The 18,581-nt window shown below is 60.6% G+C and overlaps 1 protein-coding gene across 3 annotated transcripts in view; it reads right to left on the bottom strand.

The window, feature by feature from the left end:
• The window catches only part of PLEKHG5 (pleckstrin homology and RhoGEF domain containing G5), a gene marked incomplete at its 3' end in the record, with an annotated part of 45,486 nt that extends 27,471 nt beyond the window's left edge, over positions 1–18,015 (bottom strand). Inside the window, exon 1 of one of the 3 annotated variants that reach the window (XM_081085461.1) lies at positions 17,849–18,015. In XM_081085461.1, coding sequence (XP_080941587.1) covers positions 17,849–17,915 — 67 coding nt within the window. In that variant the 5' untranslated portion in view covers positions 17,916–18,015. The remainder of the gene's footprint in view (positions 1–17,848) is intronic. The other 2 variants (XM_081085460.1, XM_081085463.1) reach the window with 2 other exon arrangements.
• Positions 18,016–18,581: the final 566 nt, after the last annotated feature.

The following is an 18,581-nucleotide window of genomic DNA, read 5'->3' as shown; positions in this document are numbered from 1 at the left end:
CATCAGCCTCCTGGGGCCCGTAGGTGAGCTTCCCGGAGACCCCAAACACCGGCAAACCGTGAGGACCCTGGTGGCCCTTTGGGGCCGGGAAAGGGGCCTTTGGGGACTGGGGAGGCTCAGGCACAGGAACGGGTCTTCCCCACCAAGGCCTGCCGGGAGCCCCCCTCTGGCAAGCTGCTCACCTCCCTGCAGAGGGGTGGGCCTGGTTAGGGGGACATGTACCAGGGGATGGCATGCCTTGGACATAGTCGCTTGGGTCCAAGGTGGCCGCCTGGCCTCACCCAGCCAATTAGATTCACTCTCTTGGGAACTTGAATTAAGACAGACAACTGCTGGGCTCTGGAACCCTGAGATCATGGAAAGTCAGTCTGAGTGGATACAGAGTCCTGCAATTGTTGGGGAGCAAAAATGAGGGGACCCACAGAAGCAGCTGGTCAATGGAGAGGGCCCTAGAGCAAAGAGGGGGGTGGGGAGAAGGCAGCTCTGTGCCTGTCCCAGCTTCCCCCCGCTCTCCCCCTCTGATTTTTTTTTTTTTGGTATGTTTATTTTACTGATTTCAGAGAGGAAAGGAGAGGAAGAGAGAGATAGAAACATCAATGATGAGAGAAAATAATGGATCGGCTGCCTCCTGCACACCCCACACTGGGGATCAAGCCCACAACCCAGGAATGTGCCCTGACCAGGAATTGAACCCTGACCTCCTGGTTCATAGGTCAACACTCAACCACTGAGCCACGCCGGCTGGGCTGCCCCCTTTGACTTGAGTCAACCTGAGCAGGTGTCTGGCCACTTGTCCTCCACCAAGCCCCAGGCGGACCTGCAACCCTGAACTGGGCCCGCCCGAGGGTGCCAGAGACTGTGTCCCTGGGTCTGCCCTCCCGGCTCCTCCAGCCGCCATGGTCCCAGGGAAAGCCAAGCCCCCCAGCCGGGCAGACAAGCCCCTCGCCAGCTCTGTCCCCCCGCCCCCCATCTTAGTCACAGGATGCCTGTCCCTCAACATGATCTCTCCCACAACTGGCGGCCGGGCGCCTGGGCAGATGCCGCGGGCAGACATGTTTGGTTTGGCTGAGCACGGTGCTTCAAAAGAATTTGAGCCGGTTGCCAACTCTGAAAAGTCAGATTTCACATAAAAATCCAGGTTTCTGGCTTCTCTGGACAAACCAGAGGAGCCTGGCAGCTCCGGGCCGTGTTTGTGGTGGCTCCGGGTTCTGAGCGGTGTCTGCCTCAACTGCCTCGGCTGACACACACCCTTCACCCTCCGCAGTCCCCACCGCTCCCTGCCGCCTCCCGGAGCCCCTCAGCACGTTACTCACCGCCTCTCCCCGGAAGGAACTGAGCTCTGAGCTTGGCCCAGCCCTTCCTGGTTCTGCCCCCTGCCCCCGGCCGCATCCTCCACATCGCCGGCCACTGACATCCTGCCCGTCGCCAAGGCCCAAGTCGACGCGGAGAACTCCGACTCCGGGAAGGCCCGTCCGCCTCAGCATAATCACCCTCCAGACCAGCCTCTCCCTCCTCGGGCCACTGCCCTGGACGGGCCTTTGATTTGACCTATTACTTTCGTTGTTGTTACTCCTCACCTGAGGATATTTTCCCATTGATTATTATTATTATTTAGAGAGAGTGAAAGGAAGAGGGAGAGACAGTGAGAGAGAAACATCAGTGTGAAAAAGACATTGATTGTTGCCTCCCACACGCGCCCCGACCTGGGCCAGGGATCGAACCTGCAGCCAAGACCCTTGACCGGAATTGAATCCAAGACCCTTCAGTCCTCAGGCCAACGCTCCATCCACTGAGCCAAGCTGGCCGGGCTACCCTATGACTTTTGACCTATCTTGCCCACCAGGTCGCTCCGGGAACACTGCCACTACCATAGCTCTGCCTTAGCTCACACCTGCAGGGCCCTCTGGCTTCCACACTTGGTCTCAGCCCACCGCCTGACCCTCTCAGCAGGTCTAACCCCAGATCGCAGCCACTGGCCGCTGCAGCTTCTGAGCATGGGCAGTGAGGCTGCTTCACACTGAGCGCTGTACACACACTGGGTTTCCAAGACGGAGTGCGAAAAGAAAAGAAAAAAAAAGGAAAGAAGGTAGCCCCGGCCGGGTGGCGCAGTTGATTGGGACATCGTCCCGCACACCAAAACCTTGCAGTTCCATTCCCGGTCAGGGCACATACCTAGGTGTGGGTTTGATCCCCAGTCAGGGCCAGTATAGGAGGCAACCGAAGGGTGTTTCTCTCTCTAAAACCAATTTTTAAAAAATATATATATATGTTTTATTGATTTTTTTTTTTTTTTACAGAGAGGAAGAGAGCGGGATAGAGAGTTAGAAACATTGATGAGAGAGAAACATCGATCAGCTGCCTCCTGCACACTCCCTACTGGGGATGTGCCCGCAACCAAGGCATATGCCCTTGACCAGAATTGAACCTGGGACCCTCCAGTCTGCAGGCTGACGCTCTAACCACGGAGCCAAACCAGTTAGGGCTCTAAAACCAATTTAAAAAAGAAGAATCAGCCGAAGCCGGTTTGGCTCGGTGGATGGAGCGTTGGCCTGCGGACTGAGGGGTCCCGGGTTCGATTCCGGTCAAGGGCGTGTGCCTGGGTTGCGGGCATGTCCCCAGTGGGAGATGTGCAGGAGGCAGCTGATCGATGTTTCTCTCTCATCGATGTTTCTAACTCTCTATCTCTCTCCCTTCCTCTCTGTAAAAAATCAAAAAAAAAAAAAATAACATTTAAAAAAGAAGAATCAGCCTGGCCGGTGTGGCTCAGTGGTTGAGCATCGACCTATGAACCAGGAGGTCACAGTTTGGTCAGGGCACATGCCTGGGTTGTGGATTTGATCCCCATTGTGGGGCGTGCAAGAGGCAGCCGATCAATGGTTCTCTCTCATCGTTGATGCTGTAGCTCTTTCTCCCTCTCTCTCTTCCTCTCTGAGATCAATAAAAAAAAATTTTTTTTTAAAAAGAATCAACCAATGAATAAAATAGGTGGAACAACAAATCAGTGTTTCTGTCCTCTCTCAAATCAGTTTTTAAAAACTTTAAATAAAAAGAATTAGCCAATAACTGTATGAATAAGTGGAACAACAAATGGAAGAAAGCAGAACTCCCTGCCACCTCCTCCCAGCCCCAGGCCTGGCCACGCACAGGGTGCCGCTCCCAGGAAGCAGCTGCGGCCTTGAGTGCCCCCTCCCACGCCAGCTCAGCCCTTCAGCGCTTCTGCCCGCTGCGCAGCTGCTGCAGGCTATGCCAGGACAGGACCCCTCACCAGGGCAAGATTTGGCCACATCTGGCCAAAAGCCAGGAGGGCCTGTTCTGGACAAATGTCACTGGCCCCGGAACCACCCGCCCCTCCCCACTCTGACACTGGGCAGAGCAACATAGGTGCCCTGGGAAAGAATGTGGCCCCTTCCCAAGCCCCCTGGGGCCTCTTGAGGCAGGACTCTCAGGTGGGCAGAAAGGGGCACGGACCATGGCCTCTGACGCTTCCCTGCGGGGAGACCAGAGCCATCGCTGGCATCGCCCCCCGAGGCCTGGAGACTCCAATATTGCCCTGCCGCCCACAGTCCTCGGCTCAGTGAGGAGAGGTGGGTGGACACATTCAGAATTCCTTTCCGGGGCCAGAGAAACTGTCCACACCGTTCCTGGCCCCAGGCCTGGAGCCAGCCGGCCACTCCTCTGGCTGAGGCTGCCGTGGGCACCTGCCCTTTGTCCACCACGGGCTCCCTCCCCAGGCCCCTCCGAGGAACCGAGAGTGGCCGAGGGGAACAGGAGCTGGGCTGCAGAACCCGGGTGTGAGAGTCCGCATCAGGACAGTCACTCTCTGGGCATGAGCCCCACCCCCATCACGGGACTGACTGGCACCCGGGCTCACCACCCACCCTTGATGGGCCCAGGCCAGGGACCGGCTGGCTGCAGAGGACAGAGCCCACACAGACAGCTGTGTGCCTGGCTCCCCCCCAGCCTGCCTCCGCTCACCCGGGCTGCTCATGTGCCGTGTACCCACCACCCACAGCGTGCTGGGGCCTCTCTCCCAGCGGGTGGAGTGGGCACGGGGACACACGGTGAGCAGGTGGCTCTGAGGCTGAGCCTTCCCTTCCAGAATAAAGGGGACATGAAGAGTTGTCCCCATATTTCCCCAAATGTGGGGAACGCAACTGCATAATTTGTGGTTGTGGGGACTGTGTAAAAAAACCCAAAACAACGAATTATCCCCACCCCCAGGGTGGGCATGAAGCTGCCAGGAGCCAAGGCTTTCAAAAGTCTGGGCACAGGACAAGGCCCCTCTAAATGCTCGCCGTGGCGGCTCCGAGGGGGCAGGGACCGTCCTGCCTGGGAACGCAGGGGGTGGGGGCTCACAGGAGCCGCCTGAGTGGTGGGGCCTCCCAGGCAGAGGGCCCAGCAGGAGCAGAGCCTGGGCTTCTCTGCATGAGAGGGATCGAGGGCGACCCAGGAGACCAGGGGGCACAGTCTGAGGGAGGGGCCTCCTGGGCTTGTGGCCGGACCCGGCAAATGACCTCAGGCCAATCCCTGGCCCTGTGAGGACCTTGGCCGCCTTACCTGCCTCGGTCAGACGGGGACCTGCCGGGGAAGCAGGACAAGCAGGACAAATGGGCAGGTGCCCGCGGCAGCCTCCGTCAGAGGAAGTGCGGCTGGCTCCAGGCCTGGGGGCAGGAACGGTGTGGACAGTTCCTCTGGCCCCAGGAAGGGTGCCCTTAGCCGGCCCCCAGGCACGCTGCCCTCCCCCACCCTCTGCTCCTGAAGGGAGCTTTCCGCAGCCTGGCCGGCCGCCCCCTGCCTGCCCCTCCTCCGTGCCCTGCCAGCATCACGGCTCCTCCTCACAGTCCTGCCCTCTCAGCCCCCTGCACACACCTGGGAAGGTGCCCGGTGCCCCTGGGCCCTGTGAGCACTGTGCCCGCCGCCCACTGCGGCTGCGAGACAGGAAGCAGAAGGGGGCTCCCTCCTGTGCTTTGTGGAACCCATGCCCCATGCGGTCCCCTTCCGTGGGGGACCCCAATACTATCTACTCATCACTGTCTGCCCCTCCGTCCGCAGGGAGGGTCAGGAGGGCCCACCCAGCCGGGGGACGCTGCACCGGGAGAGGCCCCTGCTCCTCCCGGCTGGGGCCCCAGAGGAGGAGAGACCCGAGGCCCGGACCACCTGGCGGCTGCCGCGGGCCGGACCTGGCTGCCGGGCCCGGCGCATCCACAGACTCTCGGTCACCAGCCGGAAGCCACGTGCTTTGCCGGCCGCGGGTTAGTTGGCAATACTAACATCCCGCAGGGACTGTGCCTGCTCTGTGTCACCCCAGCGAGTCCTCTCACCACCCCAGGGCACCGCTGGCATCATCTACACGGCTTTCCCAGCGTCTCACGGCTGCGAGAAGGCCAGGCCGGCACCCACATGCGGTTTGTGTGCCTCACCGTCCCCACGAGCTGTCCTGCCCCTCCAGGGCCTTCACCTGTGTCTGCAAGGGACTGGGGGGGAATGACCCATGTCTGGGGCCTCGGACATAAACGGCCCAGAAGACCTCGTCCCGTCGCCTGGCAACGGAGGACAGAGGCAGACCCCAGCCCTGAAGCCAGTGCCCTGGCGGTCCTGCTCCAGCCCAGCCGTCGGGGCCCACACTGCCCGCCCGCCTGGCTGCCGAGGCCCTCAGGGCCCTCATGCCGGGGCCCCGCTCCTCCGCCAGCAGCGGCTCTCAGGGGGGGCTCTGGTCCCCACACGCGGCTGAGCGAGTGACTGACAGCGGCATGTGCTCAGTGCCAGCCGCAGGCTCCGACCAAAGGGAGGCGGCCAGGCAGACCAGGTGGGAGCCCCTGACGCCCCCTGGGAAGGGGCCCACACCTACCCCCAAGGTCCTCGATGATGTCCAGGGTGGAGCTCCAGGAGAAACGCTCCACGGCCCCCAGCTCCAGCCCGGCCAGGGCGCTGGGCAGCGCCTCCAGCTCATAGGCGCCCCGCTTCTTCCAGTAGAGGAACATGCCGGGGCCCGGCGAGGCCTCCCCACCAGGCCCGTGCCCTCAGAGGCGGGCGGCCCCGGGGACCTGGGTCCCCGAGGCCTGGACGCCGTGGGCACAAGGGCTGCAGAGGGGCTGTGGGGACCCTGGGGCCGGCCTGGGGCCTCGAGCTCAGCCTCCCCGGGGAGGGAGCGGCTGGGAGCGGCTGGGGGCCCAGAGCTGACCAATGGCCAGGCCGGCACCACACAAAGCGCCTTTCTTCCCCTCCTACAGACATTTTACAAATTTCCACTTCCCGGCCCCCTCGGAGCCCCCACGGAGGGGATGGGCTGGCGTCTGGGGACGCAGAGGCCGGAAAAGAGTGCGATTGTTCCGCGGTCTCTTTGCTCAGATAAGTTTTCAGAGGAGAAAAATGTGCTGCCCCAGGAGCAATCCCAGCCCCCTGGCCCTGACCTCTGACCCCAGCCCCAGCCCTGGCTGAGCCCTGCAGGGGTTTCTCAATGAGGAGAGGAAGTACCATGAGGGTGCCAGGGGGTGACCCCAGAGCTGTCTTCCGCTGCCCCATCAGGCACCCTCCCTGGGAAGCTCAAGGCAGGCGTCCCAGCGCCTCTGAGCAAAGGCCTGGAGGAGGCCCCAGGGGTCAGAGGGCAGAAGCTGCCGCCCAGGCCTTGCCCTCAGGCTGCCAGTGAGCCCAGCATCTGCCCTCTGGGCTCTTGTCAAAGGCCTCTCCCTTCCCTAGGCTGGCCACACTTCACCCGGCTGCCCCCCATCCATCTCCCTCCCTGGACTCGTCACCCACACCAAAGGCAGCGCCGCGCAGGGAGCCCGGGGCAGATGGAACTCCCGCACAGAGCCTCTGGCACCGACAGTACAGAGCTGCGGTGCCCCCTGCACTGTGGGCACAGGGTGGGAATGGAGGGGTCGGAAGGGCTGGTGGATGAAGGAGCTTGGGGGGTACAAGCCCCCCAAAAAAGAACCATCAGAAGAATAAAAAGTCCAGCTATGCAAAAAATGAAAGTTACCAGTCCAGTTATTCCAAAGCCTTGTAAAAACAGCAAACTTTTATCTAGTTAAAAGATAAAAATGAAGACTGATGGCTGCCCTGGGGCGAGACCTCTGCCCTGGTGCTCAGGAAGGCCGGCCTGCCACTCCCCCGTCCCCCACGGACGCAGGACTGTCCGGTGGCGCAGATGAGGAAACCAACGGGCTCAGCGAACGGGCTGTGGAACTTGGACCTGAACCCAGGAGCGTCTGGCTTCAAAGCCAACTCGGGGGCCGGGGCAGCCACCTAGGGGAGGAGGCTGGGCGGTCAGAGGGCAGAGGCCTGGCCTCATGTTGCTGAGCCGCCTCTGTCTGACCCTCTGCACCCCCCAGCCTGCCAGGCCCCGAGGAGCTAGCCTGGCGTTGGGGGCCGAGCGGGGGCAGAGAAGAGCACCCCACCTACCAGGAGCCTGGCGACAGGGAGGCAGGAGGTCCAGGCGGGGAGAGCTGGCAGCAGAGGGCTCTGCCCTCCAGGGGGTCGCCCAGGGCTGCGGGGGCGGGAGGGGGTGGGTGGCTGTCTAGGCAGCCTGCACACCCCTAGCTGAGGGCTAAGATGCCAAGAGGCAGCGGAGTAATTCAAACCATATGCCCGCCTACCCTCCTCCTCAGGCTCAGAGCCAGGGATGGACAAACGCAGGCTCCTTGGTCCTTGATCCCTGGCACCCACGCGGCCTGGGCTTGAGCTCACCAGAGGCTGGGGTGCCCCCCTCGTGTCCACGGGCAAGTGGCCAGTGTGGGGGTGTCAGGCCGAGCTTGGGGAGTGAGGCAATGTGTCCCCAGCAGCCACGGCCTTGTCTCAGTGCTCACCCACCTGAGGCCAGGGCTGCAGAGTGGGGGGTGGTCCCGGAGTTACCCAGCCCAACGCCTCTGTGCCGGGCCTGGTGGGCCGCTCTGGGTTATGGTTTCAGAACAGCCAGCCCCAGTGCAGCCTCGCGTGTGGGTGGGGTGGTGGCAATGATTTCTCCCCACCCTCAGCTCTGGGCTGGACACCAGGAGCCCCTGCCCCCTGCATACACCCAGCGACAGGGGCCAGCTGTGCCCTCCCTCCCCCGCTCGCAGCGCATGAGCCCCATCCCCCGGTTCTCTGTGTCCCCAAATGTGCCTCCTGCTTCCCACCCCCCCGCCTTGGCTACCGCCAGTCCTCCGCCTGGATGTCCCCTCGGCTCCCACAGAGGCGCCCCCTCTCCTCTGTCCAGGCTGGAGGTCCCCCGCCCCGCCTCCCTCCTTCCTCCCCAGCACATGCACAGGGCGGCCTGCAGGCCCTTCACGGGGCTGGGGGAGCCAGGAAACCAAGGGCTGCCGGCTGGCGGCGCTGCTCAGACTTGGGGTCTCTTCATCGGCTGAGACAGGGGGTGGGCATGGCTGACCTGCGCGCTGCTGTGCCCCAGCCCCCGCGGGCAGAGTGATGACAGCTACGCTGACTCCGGCCAGAGGCCGTGCTGAGCGCCGCTCATTCTCTCCTTTAACCCTCACGCCAGCCCATGAGGCGGGACTGTCATCCCAGGACCTGGGGGCAGAGGCTGAGACGGGGCGGAGGGAGGGTAACTTGCCCACAATTAACAGGGTGCCAGGCACAAGCCACATGGCCTGGCCTCGATGACAGTCACTGCCCGTGAGCAGCCCGAGGCCTGAGGTGGTCAGGGTGGTCCAAGCTGGGAGCCCCGCCTCCCGGGCCCAGGCCCGCTCTCCTGCCCCGTCACCCTGCCTCCAATGCCCCTGTAAGCGGAGCCAGGAGGCCACTGGCTGGGACCAGGACAGACAGAGGGACGCGGACCTGGAGTGTTGGGGCCGCTTAATCCAGGGCCTGGCCAGCGCCTTGGGCGAGAGGAGGGGCGAGCTTGGCAAGTCAGCTGTTTCCTTGAGGGCGGAAGCGCCCCGAGGCTGGAGAGCCCCACAGCTGCTGAGTAAGGGGCTGAAAGGGGAACAGGAGCAGGTGGCCTGAATCGCTGTCATACCCTCCCCGCCTCCCCCAGCCAGCCACGGCCACGGCCATCGGGGACCTGGCTGAGCCCCAGACGCCTTCCCCTCACCGGCCCTGGAGACCCCTTCCCTGAGGGCAGCTCCCAAAGGGGTGGGACCCGTTGAGGGCCCTCCCTGGGCCTCACTGGCCGGCAGCCGAAGGCTCCGATTCCACATCTGTGCGGCTCCGCGAGATCCTGCTCACCGGGCTCCGCAGCGGCCTGGCAGAGAGCAGGGGACGCAGACTTGGCGGGGGGGGGGGGGGGGGGGGGGGAGGCGGGGAGAGGGGGCGTCCTTGCAATCTGACAAGGGGGCCTGCCCCTCTCACTCCCTCTCCCAGGCAAGGTTGACCATGACCCTTGTGGTCCCCTGAGCCCCCCAGGAGCTGGCGACCACATCCTTTCCTCCTCCTGACCTTTGGGGAGGCCTGTGTGAACCCCCAGGGCAGCCGGAGTGCCAGCTGTGTGTGTATGGGGGGGGGGCTGGGAGCAGAGCTGGCGACGACAGGCAGTGCCCAGTGCCAGCCGCCAGCTCGCGTGAGAAGCAGCCTCGTGGCTGGGCTGTGTTAAGTGTTCCCAGGTGGGGCTGCAGCGCCGACGCCAGCCGACGCCAGGCAGCCTGAGGCCCGTTATGTAACCCAGCCGCCCCCCGCCCCCCCTGCCGCCAGCCTCTGCCGCCGGCCAAGCCCAAGAGGACGGGTCCCTGACCTCCCCCCACCACCCACCCCCCGCCCAGCTCCGGGGAAGGAGAAGACTCTGTCCCCACCTGCCAGGGTGCTGGCCAAGGACCCTCCAGGACCACAGCCCGTTGGGGCCCCGGGGAGGTTCCTGCAGGGGGAGGCCAGTGCCGGCACCGGTAGGAGGGGTAGACAGTGGGGCCTGGTGTGGGTGGCACAGACCCTTCCTTGCAGAGCAAACCATTCCAGAGACTGGAAACATGGGCCAAAGCCTCAGCCACCTGTGGGCCCAGCCATGTGGAAGGTGCGGGTGGAAATCTGGGCGCAGCTACCTGGCCTCAAGCCAGCCCAACCCCTGAGCCTCAGCCAGCCCGGGCCATCTCCCCACAACCCGCCCACCCCCAGCCCAGGCTACCGTGGCCCTCAGCCCACCAGACCGGCTGCACTCCCCATGCAGAGGGGCGGAGGCGACCCCATGGCCCTGTGCTGCCCATGTGGCCTTATTTTCCATTAAATTTTCCCTGGCGCTGGGACTATGTCCAGGCACAGCAGGGCCCAGGCCCGTGGTGTCTGCTCTGTCCCCTGAGTGGCTCCTGCAGGCTTCTGGTCTGAGGCCCCCCACAGTCTCCTCCCAGCCCCCTCCCAGCCCTGGAGGTGTGAACGTGTGTAACCCAGCACCGTGGCCTGGGCCCTGGATCAGGGCAGGGAAGCCCGCACTGCTCCCATCCCCTCAGACGCCGAGGTTCGGCTGGGCCAGGGACCCTGTCTCAGTTCTCTGGCTCCTGATGGGCACACAGGAGGGACCCTGACGTTGCCAGTCCCCCTGTGTGCCAGGCCCTGTGTGCCAACGATCCTGTCGCCGTGTTATGATCACCCCCATCTTTCTGGTTTTTATTCTTATTTCATTCTATTCTAGAGAGGGAGGAAGGGAGACAGAGAGGGAGAGAGAGAGAAACATTGACTAGAGCAGCGGTTCTCAACCTGTGGGTCGCGACCCCTTTGGCGGTCGAACGACCCTTTCACAGGGGTCGCCTAAGACCATCCTGCATATCAGATATTTACATGATGATTCATAACAGTAGCAACATGACAGTTATGAAGTAGCAACGAAAATAATTTTATGGTTGGGTCACAACATGAGGAACTGTATTTAAAGGGCCGGAAGGTTGAGAACCACTGGACTAGAGAGACACAAGTTGGTTGCCCCCCCCCGCCCCCCCCCCCGCACGCACTCTGACTCCGAGTTGAACGTGCAACCCTCTAGTGCACAGGACAATGCTCCAACCGACTGAGCCACACGGATCAGGGTGAGATCACCCCCATCTTACAGCACAGGAAGCTGGGGGTCAGGCAGGGGGCGGGAGGGGCTGCAGTCTCCCCACCATGCTCCATGTCACCTGCTGTTCTCTGTGTATTTAAGTTCCATGGGTGCCAGGGTCCAGTCAGTGGCCCTTCTGTCCACAGCACCCTGACCTTGAGTCCGGAGCGCCTCCCTCCCCCAGGGTCCCTCCTATGTTGGGAATCTGGGAGCCCTTCCAGCTGGACAATCTCCCTGACCATTAAGCCCACTGGCCACAGGTCTCAGGAAAGTGGGTGCCTCCCTGCGCTCCCCTGAATGTGGGGGACAGCCAGACAACAGGCTGCTCAGACCCAGGCAACGATGGGGTGGGAGGTACAGACACTGTTCAGCATTGGGCCTGACCATTGTCACCGACCCATTCACCCACCACAGCCCAGGACAGGTGCAGCCTGAGCCGGGCTGGCCGCAGAGCAGCTGTCCACGCCATTCTCGGCTCTGCCCCTAGAACGCCCCGGCCCTGGCCCCGGCTCAGGTCACCACCATCCTGTCTGGGCCGCGCCTTGCCTCACTCTCGCCCCTGCTACGTCAGCCTCCGAAATGCAGCTTGGCACCTGAGCTCAGATCCCAGCTCCAGCCCCTGTCAGCTGTGTCACCTTGGGCAAGTTGCTTAGCCTCTCTGGGCCTCCGTCCCCGCACCTGGGCAGCGGCGACCTCACAGGGTTGCGGTGGGATCCGCCGAGTTGACTACAGCAGCGGCCTCACACTCAGGTCTGCTCCGGCGGAGGCACCGAGGCCAGTGTCCTCCAATCAAGCACACATGCAAACCTGGAAGTCACTACTTGGACTGCACACCTGCCACCCCCCTGGCACGGCCGATCAGACCCTCTGGGACCCCGCCCTTGGGCCCTCGTTCTGCTGCCGGTGACACCCTGGAACAGTAGGGTCTCGGCTCTGCCTGGAGTGGGAGCCCCTTGAAGGCAGCTGCTGGCTTCATTCTCCCCCGAATGCAGGCCCAGGCCCCGCTGGCCCGGGCAGGAGCCAGAGGAATGCTTGTGGACTTGAACTTGGATCAACTCTCCACCAACTGTTTCTCGCCAGGGCTGATTCCCAATACCTGAAGGCGTGGTCCAGCTGGGCCCACCGCAACCTCAAAGGCCAAGGTGGCCGGGCTCCCTGCCTCCAAGAAGGACCCGCTCAGAGGGCAGCCCACAGCCCTGGACGCCAAGCTTGGGGTCAGATGGACGCCCTCCCCCTGCCAGGAGGAGCGGAGACCCAGGCTTGACCCGGTGCTCGGTCAGTGGCTGCCAGCCTGGGTCGGGGAGAGGGGGAAGGAGGCCTGCCTCCGAGGCGCTGTCTGTGGCCGCGGCACGGTGGCCACGGTCCAGCCTCCCCGCCGGCCGCCGCCGCCTTTTAAACCTGGCCAGACAGACTGCGAGGCTGGGCCTCCTCCAGGGCCAAGTCTGTGCGAGGAACAAAGGCTTCTGGGCCAGGCTCCTGACCACAGGGAAGACAGGCTGGACCCCAGGACAGCTGACTGCCAAAACGGCCAGCGCATCGGGAGGCTGATGCTGGAGAACATTGTTATCGTCCCCTGGGACATCCCCAGCAGAGGCCCAGGCTGCCCCAGAGGACCCCCCTCCCCCAGCCCAGGATGCGGCCCAGCCGAGGGAGGCGGCTCCCGGGCAGGGCGGCTGCTGGGTCTCAGCCTGTCTGGGTGCTGTAGCGAAGGCGGGTCCTCCGGTCCCGGACAGGTGCTAACTGCGTCCTGTTCATTTGTATCTCAAGAAAAATGAAGCGGGTGAAGGCAGAGAGCGACTCTGTGTGTGTCTGCATCTGCACGTGCAATTGTTTTGGATGGTCCGTGAGGAAGATGATGAGCAGAGGCGGGAATGATGTGAGGTGGGGCAGTTGTCTGGGAAGAACAGCATCTCAGGCAGCAAGTGCAAAGGCCCTGGGGCCCTGAGGCCCAGCCTGTGTTGGAGGTGAAGTGACAGCTGTTCCACTTTGCTCCAGACCCAGAGGCCTCCCAGGACACTGGGGTGTCAGTTTTGTCTTTATTTGCTTGTTTGCTAATCCTCACCGAGAATATTTTTCCCACTAATTTCCAGACAGACTGAAAGGGAGGGTGGAAGAGAGGGAAAGAGAGAAACATCGATGTGAGAGACACATTGATTGATTGCCTCCCCCATGTGCCCCGACCAGGGCCAGGGATTGAACCTGCAACCCAGGTATGTGCTCTCGATTGGGAATGAAACCTCGACCCTTCAGTGCACGGGCCGGCGGTCTAATTGTTAAGCCACACCGCCCAGGGCTGGAATTACAGTTTTAAAACCAGGATGAGTTGGTTACCCTATTGAGGGACCTCAAGGAGGCCAGTGTGGCTGGAGCAGGGTCAACAGCGGTGGGAGGAGAGAAGTCAGGCAGGTGACAGGGCATCAGGGCCCGGAAGGGCCTGTGAGGACTGGGCTTTTGTTGTGAGTGAGACGGGAGCCCCTGGAGGCTCTGACAGAGAAGGGCTGTGATCTGGCTCGGCTGTTGAAAGGCTGCGATCACAGGAGTGACTGTGGAAAATGGGAAAGTGAAGGACATCCTGGGGACGTCCTGACCCTTAGTGGCTGAGAGGCCACGGAAAGCCTCCTTCCCACCTCATTAAGAGTCTACAGCCACAGAAAGACAACGCGCCTTCAGCAAGGCCTGCTCCCTGCAGGGGAAGTTGGGTGAATGAGCCCCACCTTCCAACTTGGGGAAAAAAGAGCTGAATGGAACAACATTCTTCAAAATCTTATAAACATCAACCAGCCAGAAGGCACAAGGGGAGGAACAGGGAGGTTTCGCTGACCGTTTTGCCCTCACGGGATCTTTCCGTCCTGAAGGAAGAGTGGGAAGACCGAACTTCGCGTTGACTGGCCGTATGGGTCTAGGGCAGTGGTTCTCAACCTTCCTAACGCCGCGACCCTTTAATACAGTTCCTCATGTTGTGGTGACCCCCAATTTCATTGTGACAAATTGAACATAATTAAAGCATGGTGATTGCCGAAACCGGTTTGACTCTGTGGATAGAGCGTCGGCCTGCGGACTGAAAGGTCCCAGGTTCGATTCCGGTCAAGGGCATGTACCTTGGTTGTGGGCACATCCCCAGTGGGGAGTGTGCAGGAGGCAGCTGGTCGATGTTTCTCTCTCATCGATGTTTCTAACTCTCTATCTCTCTCCTTTCCTCTCTGTAAAAACTCAATAAAATATATTTAAAAAAAAAAAATAAAGCATGGTGATTAATCACAAAAACAATATGTAATTATATATGTGTTTTCTGATGGTCTTAGGCGACCCCTGTGAAAGGGTCGTTCGACCCCCAAAGGGGTCTCGACCCACAGGTTGAGAACCACTGGTCTAGGGGAACGAGCTGAAAGTCCCGGGAGCCTCAGGCTTGAATTGGATCAAGGTCTTCACGACGGGTGGTGTCTGCAGGCATATGGCACAAGCACATGCAAACCCTCTAGCATCCCGGGCCTCAAATGGTTCTTACAAATAATGTTAAAAAAATACAATGTCCAGCACACAGTCAAAGATAACTAGGCACACAAGTACATACCAGCCCATGACGGAAACTGACAGAACACACCCACGCAAAAGGAGATCCTGGCGTCATCAGCCACAGATTCAGCTACCACCTCACCTCATTTCCACAATGACCCTGAGCAGTAGACTCTATTATCCCCTTCAGAGACAATGAGATGGAAGCTTGGCAAGCTGGTGATTTGTCTCAGGCCCACCGCTAGTGAGTAGGAGTGCTGTGATTCAGCTCGGGCCGGGTGCTGCTTGATCTATGCCAGGCTTGCCCTCCGCCCTGCACGCCCTGTGCCCCGCATACCCTGTGCCCCACACACCCTCCACCTTGGATGTCCTAGAGGCCTGATGTCAGAGCCTGCGGCTGTCCTTGCACCTCGGCGAGAGCCACAGCCTTTGGTAATGGGAGTGGACAGAGAGGAATGCCTGGGGACCATGTCAGGGGACACCTGCCCAGCCACCACCCTCTTATGTCGGGACAGGCCCACGGGAGTGATGACCAGACAGAGCACATGAAGGGCCAGAATGTGGGCTGATGGGAAATAGAGGCTTCTGGAAGACGGCCTGGGAATATCGTTACAATGCAAGATGCTCGCACCCTCCCACCCACAGCTCCCCTTCTGGGACCTGGTTCTCTGGGTGCTGCTTCATTAGGGCACAGAGGGAGGGGTGAGGGTGCTCCCTGCGGCCCCTTCACAGGAGTGACACCCGGAACCAGCTGTCCGCTCCCAGAGGGCCGGTGGGAAAGTGAGGCATATCCACATCTCAGAAAGCCATTCAGAAACGAGCTAGGCTTTTCTGTGCTGGCATTTTTTAAATGTCTAAAATAAAGTATTAATTGAAGAAAACAATTGCAAAACTGCACTTTCTACTAGTTCAAAAAGTTTACAAACACACACATACACACACACGTAGCATGTGTGTGTTATATTCATGGGGGAAAATCTGAGCTACAACTGGAAGTAACAGAAAATCAGAGGACACGTGGCTTCATTCTCTAGGTCAGTGGTTCTCAACTTGTGGGTCGCGACCCTTTTGGGGGTCGAACAACCCTTTCACAGGGGTCTCCTAAGACCATCGGAAAACACATATATAATTACATGTTGTTTTTGTGATTAATCACTGTGCTTTCATTATGTTCAATTTGTCACAATGAAATTGGGGGTCACCACAACATGAGGAACTGTATTAAAGGGTCGTGGCATTAGGAAGGTTGAGAACCACTGCTCTAGGTACTGTTTGAGCATTTCACAATGAAAATACATCGCTCTGCGAAGCAGAACCGAGAGCGCACGCTTGTGTGTGTGCGCGCGCGCGTGTGTGCGTGAGCGCGCATGTGTGCGCGCGCGTGTGTGTGTGTGCGTGCGTGTGTGTGTGCACGTGCGTGCGTGTGTGTATTCCATTTGTTTAGATCAGCGGCCCTGGTGGTCCGTGAGGTCTGAAAGGCTGGCGACCGCGGGTCCATATGCTGCTGAGGGCGCACACGCCCATGTGCGCCTGCGCTCCTGCGATGGCTCCTGACCCTTCAGCTCTGTGTTTGCCAGACTCTCCTCCCCAAACTTCCTGCGTCCACCCGCCAAACTGCTATAGAAAAGGGGCTTCCTAAATGGCCAGCCAGACCACACCACCTACCCTGCGAAAAACCTTCAGTTCTCGTTGCCGCCGGCGTGGAGTCTGAATGGAGTAAGATGCTCCCCAACCTCTCCACCACCCATCTCTGCCCCCCTCCCCACAGCGCCCCATCAGTCCTCGAACATCAGCCCGTGGACAGCCCTGTCCCACCGCACAGACCCCTGCCTGTCATCCTCTTTCCCTGAAGTGCCTTCGACCCCACCCCCACCCCCCCTCCCCGCCCCAGCTGACTTCGGTTCGCCCTGTAGGTGATGTCACTGCTGCAGAAAACCCCTGTGATGGGTGTTCTAAGAGGGTTATCATTCAGGGATGAAGTCATCACCCCACAATCACTGTGTTTTAACACGAACCACCTCTCAATTCCTGTTTACAAGCCCTTATCTCTCATTAGTCACTAAGCTTCTCAAACGGGCATTTATCTTGTCCACCAGCATCTCCCAACCCCTATACAATGCCTGACAGTAAGTGCTCAATGTGTCAGGCCCACACTAGAGTCTAGAGTTTGATTCCTGGTCAAGGGCATATACCTGGGTTGCAGGTTTGATCCCCGGCCAGGGCCTGTGCGGGAGGCAACCAACAGATGCCTCTCTCCCATCGATGTTTCTCTCTCCCTCTTTCCCTTCCCTCCCTCCCTCCTCTCTCTCTAAAAAATCAATAAAAAAATATCCTCGGGTGAAGATTAACAGCAAAAAAAGTGTTCAATAAATATTTGTTAAGTGATTAGCTATGACACAGTCACATTTGTCAAATAAATAAATGGCTCACAGGCACAATCAAGCTGAAGCAGAGTCGGTGGCCGTTGTCTGCCACCCACCGGGGCCAGGTCATTGCTCTGTGGTCAGGGATGGGGTGTCTGGGGCCAGGGCTCTGATTTTGGGGTGCTGGAAGGCTCTTTGATCCCAGAAACACTAGTCCTGACTCCACACTCCGATGCGTCATGGCGTACGGCACAGAGGACATTGACGGGTCGGGGAGTCTCATGGCCCTTTTTGTTGTTGTGAATCCTCACCCGAGGTTATTTTTTCCATTGGTTTTTAGAGGGCATAAGGGAGTAGAGAGGGGGGAAGAGAAACATTGATATGAGAGACACGTTGATCAGTTGCCTTTCGCACGCACCCCAATTTCGGAGGCGAGGATCAACCCTGCAACCCAGGTACGTGCCCTTGACCGGGCATCAAACCCATGACCCTTTGGTGTGTGGGTTGGTGCTCTAACCATTTGGCAACACCAGCCAGTGCTCACGGCGCTTTTACAAATAGCTAAAGGCCAAGTTGGGAACCTACTCAAAACCTAGCGATGGGACAGGACTGTGATGCACAGAACGTGGCCATGTGACGGGTCCTGGGCGCCTCCCCACCATGCCCTTCGCCTACCAGCAGAGCAGCTCCTCAGCAGAGACCTTGCTTTCTCCTTCCCGGGAAGTGGGGGAGCCTCCCTGCTCTGCCCGCTCAGAAGACTGCGACATCTGTGCCATCCTCGCAATGGGGTCAGGGCTGAGGGCTGACCCTCAGCGGGCTGGGCCACCCTGCCTTCCCCACTTTCACGAACCCCCAGGTCAGTGAGGACAATCCTGGCTCAGCCTGTAGGGGGGCTCCTTAAAGTGTCCAGTCCGAGTCAGCAGGCGTGGGACCCAGTGGCCCTCCAAGCGCCCTGGCTTCTCTCCTGGCTCAGTGCCATCGACCCCCCCTTTCTGGACAAGAGAGAAGAAAACATACTCACTGCTTCCCAGACGGAGGCTGAGCCAGCCGCGAGGCGGAGACCCGCACTTTGTGAGGACCGAGTTCATGCTTGAGCGCGGGTGGCACCTCGCCCGGCCCTCCAGCCACGTGCCAGGCGCCCAGGTCTGTGTCCCTTTCTGCAGCGAAGGGCTTCTCCCAGCCTCACCCCAATCCCAGCTCCTCCAGCGGAGTCGTCTGCACAGGCCCGGGAGCCCTCAGCCCCAATCTGCTTCCCGGCGAGGCCGGCCCCCTGGGCGCTGTATGTTCTAACGTCTGGGCTCCTGGCCGCGGTTTGCACGGCGTTCCCCTGCTGGTGGTTTTCTCCCCTTGGATTTTCCATCCATTCGTGCCCTGGAGCAGACTCCTCAGGCTGCTGGCCGCCTGGGTCCCTCCCTTCCCGGGAAGCAGCACCGGGACCCTGGTGTCTGCAGCCCCGGCAGCAGCCCCGCGGGGCGCCTTGGCGAGGAGGCAGGCCTGCAAGTTCGGTAGCTTCTCCCTGCCCGGCAGACGTTCACCCGGGAGATCAAGTCAGTTCCAAAGTGTTAGAAAAACCCAAGCCACAGTCTGCTGAGCACCGCGGAGGCATCAGTCACCATGGCAACCCTCAGCTTCCCAGCCCAACAGTGTCCGCCGGCTCAGCTGTTTGCTTACTCAGCACCGGCACTTCCAGGGGACCTGCTGCCCCGACTGGACTCCAAGTGCAGCTCCGTTCAGTCCGCCCAGCCCTCTCTGCC

Source organism: Myotis nattereri (assembly GCF_964212035.1).
Source record: "Myotis nattereri genome assembly, chromosome: 3".
Classification (NCBI taxonomy): domain Eukaryota; kingdom Metazoa; phylum Chordata; class Mammalia; order Chiroptera; family Vespertilionidae; genus Myotis; species Myotis nattereri.
This window is presented reverse-complemented; position numbering and strand designations above follow the sequence as displayed.